This window comes from Stegodyphus dumicola, chromosome 7, assembly GCF_044657685.1.
Source record: "Stegodyphus dumicola isolate Sdum_Otavi_A_Nest chromosome 7, ASM4465768v1".
Taxonomy (NCBI): Eukaryota; Metazoa; Arthropoda; class Arachnida; order Araneae; family Eresidae; genus Stegodyphus; species Stegodyphus dumicola.
The window spans coordinates 155,722,940-155,737,961 of record NC_140774.1 but is presented as its reverse complement, the minus strand read 5'-3'; the positions used below and the strand labels follow the sequence as shown (position 1 = coordinate 155,737,961).

The 15,022-nt window shown below is 34.9% G+C and overlaps 1 protein-coding gene across 1 annotated transcript in view; it reads left to right on the top strand.

Annotated features, from left to right (window-relative positions):
• LOC118186681 (lutropin-choriogonadotropic hormone receptor-like) overlaps positions 1-15,022 on the top strand; it is a 249,337-nt gene that overhangs the window by 63,015 nt on the left and 171,300 nt on the right. The window contains exon 7 of the mRNA XM_035356806.2: positions 9,879-9,947. Coding sequence (XP_035212697.2) covers positions 9,879-9,947 — 69 coding nt within the window. The remainder of the gene's footprint in view (positions 1-9,878; positions 9,948-15,022) is intronic.

Here is a 15,022-nt window from a genome sequence, read left to right as displayed (position 1 = left end):
TTTTTCTGTAAAGGGATGGCTCAAAACCTATGTACCGATGAACCAATGTGCGTTGATGCTCCATCCTACATAATACTAATTACCGGATCCAGCAACTGTCTCTGCTTAAGCTGTGAAATGGTAAAACTAGTTAGCATATCATGATACATTTACGTGATGATGTTATGGAAGTGCGGTCTTTGTTAGAATAATGTTCTCAAAAATGGTCCGCTGATGAAATCTGCTATGAAGCCCCGCCTAACAGTTACTTTTGGTAAATGCAATGGAATTTTCTGAACTGTGTGGAGGTGTTCGGATGCCCAAATTCGAGATTTGTGAGAGTTAAGTGTTCAATTTGCGTTAACAATTCTATTCTGTGAGGTGAAAATGAACCTCATCTTCCCACAGAATGATTCATAGCCAAACATTGCCGACCGCCATCATGGCAAGAAATATCAGAGCAAATGCCATCCGTTTATCATAATCCTTTTGTTTTATTTTCCTGCAGAAGACTTAACTTGTATGGAAAGAAGTGAAAAACTTTCAGAAATATTTCCATACCGGTTGAAAAACTCAAATCTTATTCTCGTGCTATTCTGTCACCGGTTTTCTCCCTCTGCCAAGCTATTACCCCGTTTTTCTTTTTTTTTTCAAACATTTTAAATCATGCCTTCAAATGTATTAATTAATAGATAGCCTTCCATGCAGGTTGTGACGACTGTTTAACCTACGAAGAGCAGCAGTTGCGTTCTATTAATGAACATAAAACAACTTGATAAGTAACGTGAGAGACTGAATTATTGATGCAGTTGCCGTTTGCTTAACCGAGCATTTGCATTTTCAAATTTTACTGGCCTTTCAATCAAATTTTCAGTTGCGTAGACTATAACATCGCCTCAATTTTGCCATCGGCAACTTTCATAAATATTTTCATTCATTGAATCTTTTTTCCCAAGTCGTCATTAGTCACCCCACCACATTCGGTAACATTTCAGCAGATAGATCGAGCTATTTCGGAAGACAACACTGACCTTCTTAATAGTACGAGTATTTTCTACCAGCTTCTAAATTACTTGAATCGGCTTAGCTGTTCTACTCGTAATTCCTGTTTAAGTTGAGGGCTTGAACTAAATCTTTTAAAATCTTTACTTTAACGTTGTTTCTATTACTCTCGTAAGCCGCGAAGACTATTTTGGTTGTCATACAAGTTCCGTTCTGCTAAGCTGACGAAATAAGAAAGGGTTTATATTTAAACTTTCTTCGCGTTGAGGTTATTTTACTAAGATATTAGGATAGGTCTATAAGTAGCTCGACTGTTTCCACGGAGCCAAAGTGTGTCCAAAAAAGTAAATGCCGCTAGAATGAAAACTGAAGTACAAACGGCAGATGTCGGCAACCCTGTCGGGATGCCGTCAGATGTTGACATTCCCGTCAGCCATCAGTTGGATCAGAGTTGTCAGGCGAAAGCAGATCTGTCGGAACTACGCTCATGATGTGGATATGTCACTGTCAAAAGATGTTTTACCGAGTTCAAAAAAGGGCAGTGCTGCAGAAGTTTCTCGAAAAATGTGCTTGTCTTTGGAGCGGCATCAGTGAATCAGCGCAAGTGTTTTAGTCAGTTTGCATTGAGAAGCGAGGTTGGAGATGAGAGCCTACAGCAATGGGTTTCAGGTGTACTGCGTCCGAAACAGCCAGCACTAGTCAATAGGAAAGGACTGCTCATTCTTCAAGAAAATGCCAGAACTCGTACTGCAAAAGTGCTAAGAAGGTGGTTAGCGCGTTTGGTTTGAAAGTTTTACTTCATTATCCTTACACCCCGGGCATTTTTCCATCCGACTGTCACCTATTTTTAGCCACTGATAAGCATTTGCATGAGCAACAGTTTCTGAAACCGAGATGATGTCACACAGACTATAAGAAAATTATTTCACTGATGTAATCAAAGAAACAAATCTATCCTCCTACAGCCAAAATTGTCCGATATAACTTTAATTAATAAATAAGGAACCACATACAAATGTTGCTAAAGACAACTATACGTCCAAATTTTTCAATGCAAATTTCTAAACAAATACATTTTCTGTCCAACAAACTTGCCCATAAAATCATTTACTTCAAACGTCAATACGAAGAGTCATAATGGTACCATTGGTAATGACTTAGCAGATAGATTGGCGAAGGTTACCACTAAAAATCAAATTATTGATTGAAGTAAAGACTTCCTTTGACAGTTTAAAATCCTTGCTGAAATGAAAAGGTTTGACTCAAAGCAAAGTGGAACGACCCAGATTCTAAAGGAAGATTCATATATAATTTAATCTCAACTATAAGTGAGAAAAGATCCCTAAGTGGCAAATATCTAAACCAAGCTTTAACTAATCATGGACACTTTCCCTTTTATTACAATATGTTTTCGATTAAAAATTGTGCCTGTCCATGTGGCATGAGTAATGTCGTTATTGAGCACCTGTTGTTTAGATGCTCTTCGATGAAAAAATATTGTTCTAAGATTTATTCCAGATACTGCTAAATTTATTACTCTAAAGGATCTAAGTAAAAATACAGTGACTAAATTGAAATTGTCGAATTTTATAAAATATGTATCTGTAAATGAAACGAATGTATATATTGATTGTGTTTAAAATTTGCCTATCTGTTTTAAGAAAAACTAGGATGTTTATGATATTCTGTTATTTTATTTCTTTGTATATGTAATTAATATATTTTTATGCATGTAAGTAACATGTATTATATTTTACAAAGTATGTAACAATGTGCTTTTGTTGGTGTAGCTGGTAAATCTTACCAGCTCCAAGACTTTAAGTTCCTATTTTAGTTGTTTATTCTATTCAAAGTTATTTCAGGTAGTATAATGGTAGTTCTACTGCTTGATGGACGTGATTTAGGCCTTGTTTTAGATCTCAATGTTTCTTTAATTAAATTTAGTCCTGTTAAGCCTCTAATGGCGGTACAGGAAGTTCGACCAGACATACTTCAAATGCCTATTTATGAAACTTAATTTATCTATCAAAATTCATTTTTTATATAATACCTAAAGTTATTTTTTAATCATTGTTAAAGCAACTTAATTTGTATTTTGATAATTCTTTTCAACAAGATATTTATTTTTTCCATTGTATTTTTTTTAGAATAGATTACAACTTGTAGTAACGTGTGGCCCCCAACTTGTCAGCAACTGTGGTAGTGACTGCTACGAAATGTAAATTTACACAAACACGTAAGAAGGGTTTAAAGCCCTTTTTATTCCATTTTAAAAATAACAGCTGCGTCCACTTGACGCTCACAAACTACGCCGACCCGGCGGTATAACAGAAACAGAATGTAAAACTGAAAAATAATGACTGGATGAATAAATAGCTAGATCACTATCCACGAGGCTCTGAAATCTTAACTAACCTAACCGCGTTCTAAAATACAGCGGAGATTCAGCGAGCTTACTAATTAAGCAGTTGAAGGATTCAGCAAAAACTGCCGAGATAGGCACACAGGCCGAAACGCGCGGTTCTTAAATTTCTATCTAGCAACCTTCACGTTCGCGATTCAAGAAGCACACACACACAAACCCGTTTTCCTTCTATTTAAACTCAACTTACTTCTGCTAAATTTGAATATACTGCACGCTCTACTACAATTTACATACTCTAGCATTGGCAATTCTAGGGGAAAGTAAAGGCTTGACAGGAAAGATATCTTAAAATAAATGTTAGTTAAAATAAATATAAACCCTACAAACTTACTAATTAAAAATTTCTTTGCAGAACGCAGAGTAAAATCTTACATTTTGTATTTTTCCCTTAAGGATTTTAGGTGTCTGAATTTCGTACTCCGCAAGCCTATCTAATTCAATTTATCTGTCAGACTTCATAATGGCTCTAGGGCTAAGAAAAATAGTTCTCAGAATCATAAAAAGAAAATAGTAATTAAAGAAGTAATTCTCAAAATTATATTTCTAAGAAATTATTTACATTTCCCAGTTGCATTATTACATTCTCACTCTAATTTTCATGTTGTAAGTGGTTAGCATGTTCCATCTAGCAAACTTAGAGATATCTGTTTAGAATCCCTGTATGGGTTCAGTGCTATTGGTATGGTATGCTATATCAATAGCACTGCTGCACCCTAAGCGTTGAATTACTCGTTACCCTAAGGATTTGATAGATTAGGCCTCGTGCTTCTTTCCAGCGTCCTTTTATGTGAAAAAGAACATAAATAGTAATTAACGCATTTCCTATTATGTACTTTTATAGTTTAGCGTGTCTAGCTAGCAAACTATGATATCCTTGATTTGAATATTTGAATCCGGAACTATGATATCTTTGATTTAAATATTTGAATCAAATATTCCCTTGATTTGAATATGTGAGTGTAGTTAATATTTTAGCTTTCCCGGCTTCGTAAAACTTAATAAACTCTTCAGTTTATGGAACTTAAATCAAATTGGTAGATACTATATTTGAAGTGAATATTCTTTCCTTTTCACAATAACTAATGAAAACTGCAAGATTGTGAGTTTATAAGGTATTTTTCCCGCCTTCCTAGAGTGCCTTCGTAGTGTAGTGATTCTGTATTCTGGGCCGGTGTTCCAGATGTCCGTGGTTCGATTCCCGGCTAAGGCGTTTGCTCTTTTTTCATTACTTCTGCTATAAAAATATCCTAATAATTCTACAGCGGCGCCCGAACTAAAAAGGGTGTTGGATGATGAATATCCTCACCCAGGATTTGGCGATTGGGTCCCCTAAAAAACCCAGTCGCCCTTTACAAGGGGGAGTATATAAGGTATTTCTCCCGCCTTCCTAGCGTGCCTTCGTGTAGTTGTTCTGCACGCTGGGCCAGTATTCCAGAAATCCGTGGTTCGATTCCCGGCGAAGGCGATGGCTCATTTTTCATCTTGCCTGCTCCTAAAAAAATACCTAATGTCCCTACAAGTTTCTTCCTAAGAATTAAAGTTAGCTTATTTTCTATTTGTGAAATTAATTTTAATCTTATTGTTATTATTATCTTTATTTCATGGGATCTTAAGAATTATTGCGTTTTCCAAGTTTAATGATAAGATGTCATTCAAGTGTTAATGCTCATGCACCGAAATATATTGATTAAGCCAGTAAGTGATGGGAATATTGCATAATCCTCTCCTTATTTTTGCTTATTTTATAGTTATTATATCATTCCCAGGTCTAAAAAACTAATCCGTCAGATATATAATTAAGTGCAAAAGTGGTATAACGTCAGCAGAATCTGTAACGAATACTGCTATGTTATAACAGCACAGCTATGGAATAATAAATAAAATGTAAATAAACAGTTATTGACTACTAACCAATGGATTCAACAAATTATTTGATATACTTATAGCGATTTAATTAATACATGTTAAAATACGTTACTATTTGAGATCGATATCGAAGCGATGCACAGTTAGCGTGATTAAAACTTTCGATGTGTCATTTAATGTTTATTTAACCTACTTTAAATCCCCCAAGGCGAGATCAGATTGCCTTCAATCCAACAGGCATTAAATTAAAGCGTTATCCTGGTGTAATACACTTGGGTTGCGACAGCTAGGAGATTGCTCTGTATTCATTTCGTGCACGACTTTGAAATGTCCTTTAAGTGGGTAGCAACGGTTCAAGTGGCGATTTAAAAATCCATTACCAAGGTCTGAAGTAAGTTGTAAATTTTATTTCAGTATCTCTGCATGTTGACTTAACGGTCTCTCTTCACGTCTACCTTTTCCCTACGTGCGTTGACTCCGGAGACGTGTTAAATGGATTATCAGAGATATTTGTTTGATTTCACGGCACTAGAGCAAACTGGAGAGACCGACGTTGAACTGAATCAAAATGGATTGTTTTAAAGCTGAAGGTCGGGTTCGTAAGCGGTAGTTTACTTTATAAACATTTAGAGAAGTATTTGAAGTTTATGCATCAGGTAAAAGAGACACATGAACCTATATCAGGATAGCGATTGAGCACCGTAAGAGTTAAAGCCAGTAGGTATTAAAGTCTAGGAATTTAAATTTATGTCTATGTAATAAAATTTGTGTATTATTTCAAATTAAATACGTTATTATAGTTTCGTTTGGTTTATTTGATTATGCCGAAGCACACGAAGGATATCTGCCTAAAGGGAGGGATGTGTTCGAGGAAACCTTTCTAAGAGAAACTGGGTTGTGTTCACGTTACACATGAAGAAAGCCACGAAAACGTCCATGCATCCAGTCCATTCGCCGAAATTCGAACTCTGGATCGAACTACCAGTTTCAGCGATTTTACCGCTCGGCCGCTGGGTGCCACATAATTGTTCCTTGCGATATTTAGCTTAGATCATTCTGCAAAAATGTTTTAATATTAAAATAAAATTTTCAACTAGAGATTTTCAAGAAGTGTATCCATGTCAATTGCATGGCATTTGAGTTGAGTTGAATACAAATCTCTCACAACCATATGAGTTTTAAATTACTCCGTAAAAAGCAACTTGCGAAAGTTTCATTTCGTATTTTCGAGATTCTGTTTTCTAGTAGAAGATAATGACTAAACAGGACAGGACAACCGAGTTTAACATCACTAAATCTGAATATATAAAAATTTGGTTTTGGATTATCGCTTATAGGCAAAGTACATTGAGGTTAACTGCCTAAGAAGAGGTGTGTCTTCATGAAGAAATTTCTAAGAAAAACTATTAAGATTTGAAATTAGATTGGATTATTTGCAACTTATTACAGCAAAAAGGTCCTAGGCCTAATCTGCTTAATGAAAGAATGCCTCCATGAGGGATTTTCTAAGGAAACTGGTTCGTTTTCGTATGGAAAGCATAAGAACTTCCAAGCAGCCACATTTCTCTCCGAGATCTGTACTTGAACAACTAGTACAGTACAACTACAGTACTCAGCGGTCTTCCTACTTGGCCTCTAATGGGATCAGACCTGACATTTGGACGTGACATTTGGTCTTCCTATGACATTCCAAATGTCATAGGAAGACCTGACATTTGGAACTTAAGCAAGTTTATATAATACAGAGTCTGGAACCTGAATCTGAGCTCTAGTACAGTTTAACCAAAGAATTTTTTTTTTATGTATCACAAATGTAAACTACTTTAACCGAATTTTTAAGTACTCGGGGCTATTCTCAGTAAACAATTTTGCTTTGTTTTATAGTACTATGGTTTAATATTAAAAAATTAAGCTTTCCTTTACTTTTAAAGATTTATTTGACAAAATCATGGTTGAGAACAATATATTACCAAATAAGCAATATAATAGGAATTAATAATAAATATGTAACAATATATTCAAATATATTCATAAAATTCTTAAAAAATAAGTGCGATCTTTTTTCTCCTTTATCATTTGGCAGACTTTCTTTAATTTTCTGTAACGGCCTATGAAATCCAGAAAGTAAAATTTTTCATTTACTGTTAATTCGCTTTTCTATAGAAAATTGCTCTTTACATAAAATTGGAACTGAGAGCTTTGATAAGCATTTCATAAGAGGTAATTCAGCTGTGTTTCGACGCTGACTGAAACATACATCGAATTTCAACAAATTTAATTAAATTAGGTTCATTGATTAATAAAAAGTATACAAGAACTACTTCGCCTAAAAGAAAGAACGCTGCTGTAGAGGACTCTATAAGGAATTGTTCGTATTTGCATTGAGAAGCCTCGAAACCACATTACGAAATGTATTATGAAACTCTGTGTATACCACAAAACACCACAAACATGTTTTACGAAAACACCCATGCAACCAACTTATTCCTTGGGATTTGAACCCGATCGAATTACCAGTGTTTAGCGTTTTTAACCGCTTGCATGCTTGTGTGCAGCCTCGAAGAGGAACCTCTAGCGGAACCTACTGGCTCATATTCACGTTAAATGTACCGGAAAAGGTCGAAAATGTATTTACCACTGTATATAACATACTCAATCCGCAATGCAAATTCAATGTGTATCTAATAACAATGTGTACCTATACCCAATGTATATCTTAAAGCGTATGTGTATTTAATAACGTATGTGTAATTACTCATCCATGTATATGTTTTTAATCTATCTGCATGTGTAATGCGTTTCCAATGTAGGTGACCTCATTTATTTAAGTCAAATCTTCAATTATTATTCAATGCATACCCAATGTATGTGTACCTTATATCCATATATATGTATTTATTTATCTACTCCAGTATGTGTAATGTGTTCTAACAGATGACTATGCATATCCAAGTCAACTTTTTATAATAATTATATGTGTAACGTGTATCAATGCGCAACGTGTGTAATAACTTACTAACCTAGGCTGTATACAATACACTCAACGCGCAATGCATATTCAATGTGTATCGAACGTATGCGTACGCACTTATTCATGCAAATGTATACCCCTGTATGTATATCTAATATAGGTGATCTTATTTATCCAAGTCAAAACATTATAACCTTCATTATATGTTTTTAAATATGCGTGTTTACTCAATCATGTTTATGAATTAATTTAATTACCCCAATTAGTGTAACGTCTGGATGTACTATATACTTAATGCATAATTCGTCTCCAACATGCATTTAATGTATGCAGATTTAATTTATCCCTGTATCAGTATTTCTTTACTTATCTATGCTTGTGTAATGTTAGTGTAATCCAAGTTATAGGTGATTTTATATATCCAAGACAAATCACTATGATCATAACATTTTGCAACAAGTCCTGTATTCTCTCCTATGTGCTAATGTATTCTGAACCGCATAATGTTATGTATTTACCCTGTATTCTATTAAGTAGCTACTGCATATATATGTATATAATCAGTGTTATATCATGCGTATCAGTGTTCATATTTCTATGCATATTTTAAAAGTACTTCAATGTAAAGCAAATGATATTTTGTCAAAGTATTATTCAATGTAACAATGTGTGTAACTGTAATTTATGCGGGTAATTATAATTGTTATCAAGGTCACCGTAGGAAATCTTGTAATATGCATCTTGAACGACGTATAAGACCCTGTATTTATAAATATAATCAATGCATACTAAACCGGCGAGTCGCCAGTGTGCCCCCTTGTTGACATCTGGGCTGCTGCTGTCCTAGTTAATGGTGGACGTGGTGCTGTACTGATTAACCAGTATGGTAGAGGCACAGTGCCCACGTCCCCAGTCACTTGTATTTGTGTCCATTGGGATATAAACGACGTACTACCAGTGTTTAGAGATCTTTTCCGCATGCTTCAGTGGGCCATGAATTTCGATCAAACTCAGATATGAGAACAAATTTTTCCTAATTTTAAAGAAATATTTGGGGGTCATTCTCTTTCTTTTATTATCGATATACTTCTTTAAAATGTTTTTCTAGTTATATTTATCGTATTACTTTTACACTCCAGACGAGCTGCAGTTAGTCCTCCCATCCTTCCATATCAAATGTTACACAACTAATCGTTAAATACCGCTCTATTTTTACCGCCTATTAGTCTGGAAGAGAGCTTAGAATATTAATTGAATTTCCAGCTTAAAACTTATTAAATTATTATCTCAGTCAAAGAATATTATACATTTAATGGATGAAAAATCTTTGCAAAGCATCTTGAAAGGTTTTTAAATAAGAATTAATACAGGAGCATTAATTAAAGAACTTCACTTGTGAAGTCCGATTTCTTCAGATTTTTGTGAAGCAAAAAATAAACTGTCATTGTACTAGAGGTATCAGATTCAAATTACTTAGACGGGACAAAGACTTTTAAGCACTTGTTGAAATTTCTTTGGTTGAAACGGCATAGTTTTGAGACAGGAGTCTAGACTTGTAGTAATCTCTTGGGAGTATTAGTGTTTATTATCATGTGATCAAATTTACCATAGATTAATTCTTTCAATTCCTTTCAGAATTTTGGACCACAATAACATTGAAGTCATTGAAGATTGGTCGTTCCATGATTCCCAGATTGCAAAATTGTAAGTATAATAATATAAAGCTATTTTAAGCAAATTAATAATTATTCTGTTTCGTGAAATAACATTTCTTACGAAATGAAATTTGAAAAGAATATTTTCTGCAAACATTCACACATTTTCGTCGAGTAAGAAAATTTGTATTTTAACATGCATTAGGGATCAAAAAGTGTTTAATAAAAATTTCCATTTTTGAGGAGTAATTTTTAGTTATGCGGATGCTTCTTAATTTTTCATTCCGTGAAATAATACGAACTGTCATCCAAAACGTTTTTTATCTATTGTTTTAATACAGAGTCTGTCATAATAATAAAATTATATGTACCCTACTAAGATACGTTTATTACATACAAAAATTAATGAATAATTTGAAGGCTAGTGGATTCTTTGTAATCATCGAAATATAAGTCTAAGTAATAATTTTTATATGTTTTAAAGATTTTGGATGCTTACAACTGGCCACTTATATGTTATTCAGTTTCTTGCTCCATGGATAATGTTTGTGTACGTCTCCTCAATTCGAAATCAACTAGATTATTAGCCCAAAAGGGCTATTAATTTCGAAACGGAAATTTGCGTCTAATCACTATAAACGGCTGTACCATTTTTTAGGTTGTTGCCACCAAATATTAGCACTCTGTATTATATTTAACGAAATTAAATAATAAAGAATATGCATGATTGAATGTATGTGTTTTTTCTCGTATTGTGAAAAAAAACGATACCTAGAACCATCAAATTTTGAATAACATAGCCCTCCACCCTAATATGGGCACGTATACGCCCGAAGCTTGAATTTCGAATTTGTTTTATCATCTGTTTCATATTTTTAAACTTTAGAGAATTTTTGATTAAGAAATTCAACGATTTCAAAGCGAGCAGTGGCAACACGCTGTACGGAATAAAATATTTTTCCAGCTGCCAAGACTGTCTATCGGAAATTCTAAAGATATGCTGTTTTTAGATGTGTTTAGTCCAAAGGGGCGTTAGTCATTCTAAAAATGTTCTTAAAGGAGAGGAATTTTAAATAGCAGCAATCTAAATTTAAGAGAATGAACACTGCCAATGCTCAAAAGTCGGCCTTTAGAAACGCGTATATTTGTTTCCTACTTTAACTATATGTTCTGCTTTGCTGTTGAATATTAAGTAGTACCTCACAAAATTAACAAAGGCAGCTTCTGGGATAATTTATTTAGTGAATTGCACATAATTTTTATTCCGTATTTTCCATTATTCCCGTGAGAAGCGTAAATCAGTTTGCATAAATTAATTTAGTTCTGTTCTTCAAACTGAAGTCAGCGATGAAAATAATTTGATTTAAAAATTGATAAAAAAGAAGTTTTATTTCAACGTAAATTTTTAATAAAATTCTGTCAATTTCGAGGACAATCAAGGACAGTTTCCTCTTCTTCAAGAATGAGGTGGTGTGGTATTGTGGTGTATTTAATTATGGCAAAGCACATGAGGGCTATCTGCCTAAAGGGAGGGATGCCTTCGTGGAGGACTTTCTAAGGGAAACTGGCTCGTATACACGTTACACATGGGGAAAACCACGAAAACGCCCATGCAGCCAGCCCGTTCGCGGGATTCGAACCTCGGACCGAACTACCACTGTTCAGCGACTTTATCGCTCGGCCGCTGGTGGGCCCTTCAAGAATGAGGAGATTTAGGCAAAAATGGTTTTCCTTCTGAAAAAGAGGGGGGTATGTCTAATCGTTTTCGAAATCAGTTGTGTTTTATTTGAAATCTACGCCAATATATGGTTAAATTTTGGTCTGATTTTAGTTTCAAATAATACATTGGTGTGTTTCTCTTTCACTTGCAACTGTAGTCATTTTTATATCTGTCATATTTATTTAGTTTTCTGATACTGTAATAAAAGCCAGGAGGAAAATTCATCTTTCTGGATGAAAGGTTAGACTTCAGACATATTAGGTAATTTTTTAAAGCAGGAATGATGAAAAATGAGCAACTCCTTCGAACAACTCCGGGGAATCGAACCCTGGACGTCTGGAATACGCGTGCAGCGTACAGACCACCACACCACGAAGACACGCTAAGAAGACGGGAGAAATGCCTTATATACTCCCCCTTTTAAAGGGCGAATGAGGTTAGGGGACCCAATCGCCAAATCCTGAGTGTGGAGAATCATCATCCACCACCTTTTTAGTTCGGGCGCCACTGTAGAGACATTAGGTATTTTGGGGAAGTAGGAAAGATGAAAAATGAGCTGCGTCCTTCGCTGGAATCGAACCACGGACCTCTGGAATACGTGTCCAGCGTGCAGACCACCGCACCTCGAAGGCACGCTTAATAAGGCGGAAAAAATGCCTCATAAGATAAGTTTTAGATTGAGTGAAATTGAGTGACTTTTTATCGCGTGACCTCATATATTATAACATCTCGTAAACTGTTGGATAGGGGAAACAATTCAACTTTTCTAAAATATATTGTCTTCTACAATATTTTGCTATATTTCCATAAATATAAACAACGCAGAAAGAGTTATATCCAGATTTATAAGCGTCTGACATCTTTTAATTGAAATTGCAATAATATCGGCCGAATTTTGAATAGAATTGCTTACTTCTTCCTGATGTTTGTTTACATACGCAGATAAATCATCAGGCTATATTAGTTACCGAATAATCCATTGCAGTATGTAATAAATAACTACTTTCATATGATTATATCATTCATACGTTGATGATACTGGCACCTTAAAGCTGAACCATAATATTGTATTACCAGCTCCCAACTCATTCCCATATTAAGGATAATTACGAATCTAATCTATTTTAGTTTAATAAAAGCTGTTCTCCCTTACTGTCAGAGATCAATTCTAGTATATCACTGTTCGCGACAGCATGTACTTAGTCCGTTACGGTTTAGTATATGAGATTACGATATTGCAGCAAATAAGCTTAGTTTTGCTTTTGTAACGTATTCTCAGTATTGCATAGTTAATATTAATGCAGAATATTAAGGAAATGCGATTGAAATTTTATCAACAAAATGAGTTTAATCATAATGGCGAAATATGTCAGCAATTTTCCCCCCTTTCAAGGAATACTGTTTTACTTTGCATAATCCTCCAATTAGAGGTTAGTATATCATAATAAAAGAAGATATACAGATTAATGCATTAGATCCGTATGCATACATGCATGCATACATATATTCATACATGTATATGGATCTGGAGATATTAAAGAATTATACGTACAGGGTAAGAAGAAATAATAAAATCAAATTTTATCCCTTTCAACAACAGTATTTAAATATAGCGTCAGAAATATGCTTCGATTTTTTCCAAAGAATGCCTTTATACCTTGTATACTTCTGTGATCCTTTATTGCTATTTTATGATATTTACGAACACTATGTTTCGCTGTTTTTCTTTCAACCTCGGTATATCCCTTTGGTGTTGTTTATTCCCCGACATTTCCGCTTATGGTGTTTTCAACGTAATGTTACGACCTGGCATTTTTATTGCATGTAGAACGAACTTTTTATTTGTATTCGAAGGAAATGGGAATTTTAGAGCAAATTCGAATGTCTGTAAGAATTCGGATTTCCCACAGAGCTGTGTAAATTTTTATGAGAGTGTATATTTGTGAACAAATGCAATAAGGATTTAGCATTAAGATTATAATTCGAAATTTGCTTTGAAATTTTTTTAATTAATGCTTTTCAAGAGACAGAAACTGTAAATGCTAAATATTCATTTTAGAATGACAGAATGATTCAGGTATCGTAACCATATAAGTGTAATTTCATTTCTTAAAGTCCTTGTAAATATCCGCATTTCAACTTGCTATTAGGATTTTTAGCAGCATTTTAACAGCAGGAGAGATGAAAAATATGCAACGCTTTCGCCGGGAATCGAACCATGGGCCTATGGAATACGCGCCCAGCGTGCTGACCACCATACCACGAAGGCATGCCAAGAAGGGGGGAGAAACGGCTTACAAACTTATCAGTACATACGACGAAAGGGAATATGCCTGCGCAAGTTATTCCTCCCTTTCTAGACTGAAACAGTAAAATTTTCAAATGAATCCAGAATAAAAAAGTACTCTTACGTAAAGACTGTTTTTGGTAGCTACATCTCAAGAAGTAATTATAACTTAAATTCCCCCTTCCTTGACTGTAACAACTTATATGGAAAGTAAGTGTGAAAACAGTAACTGTCACACTGAGTTGTATGAAGAAAAGAGCTAACACAACTCTTGCAGTGGAACTCTAAGACAATACTTCAAACAGATGTTGTAAGTGTAACGTCTTCCCAAACTGAGGGTCTTAAAATCTGTCTATCTCAAGAGATTGGTAATAAAAGAAGCTATGGGGGATTTTCGATTTTCATATTACGGTTCCTTTTGCACTGTACTTATGACGCGTCTTGTACGTATCTCAAGCAGTGCAAAACGCAGCTGTTAGATGTCCTTAACCTAGAACGAAGAGCAGCATAGTATCACATAGCGTGAACATATTACAAGAACCATATATCGCAGAAGGATGCCTTTCTGCCTTTTCTAGAAGTAGCAATATTCATCTTTCTAACAGGAAGGTAATAGCAACTTATACAGTGATCCACCGTCCTTCCTATTCTTATACACTCTCGGATTCTAAGTAATGGTATGACTTGACGGAGCAGATAGAATAAAAGTCATCGGTTTATTTTACCTAGAACAGCACCTCCAAGTAACAATACAAGTAACAATCCAATTGTACCTAGATGCACCTTAGATGGAGGAATGGCTATGAAACCCCTTAAGACAGGCTGCCCACAGGGGTCGTGTCTGAGCCCGACATTATGGAATCTTGTTGCCAATTCTGTATTCCAACTCTATGACGGCAAAGAAGGAGTTTGCTTACTGACATATGCGGATGACTTTCTCTTTATTGTGTCAGGACGAAGTGACTTGGAACAGAGGACCGAAGAGAACATTAACATCTTTTCAGAATGTGCAAAGAAGCACAATCTTTAAATTTCTTCAAAAAACAAGTGCCTTAATCATTGGAAGGAAACGCCTGCTACGAAGGAACCCGTGCCTTAGACTTGAAGGGGCTTCTAT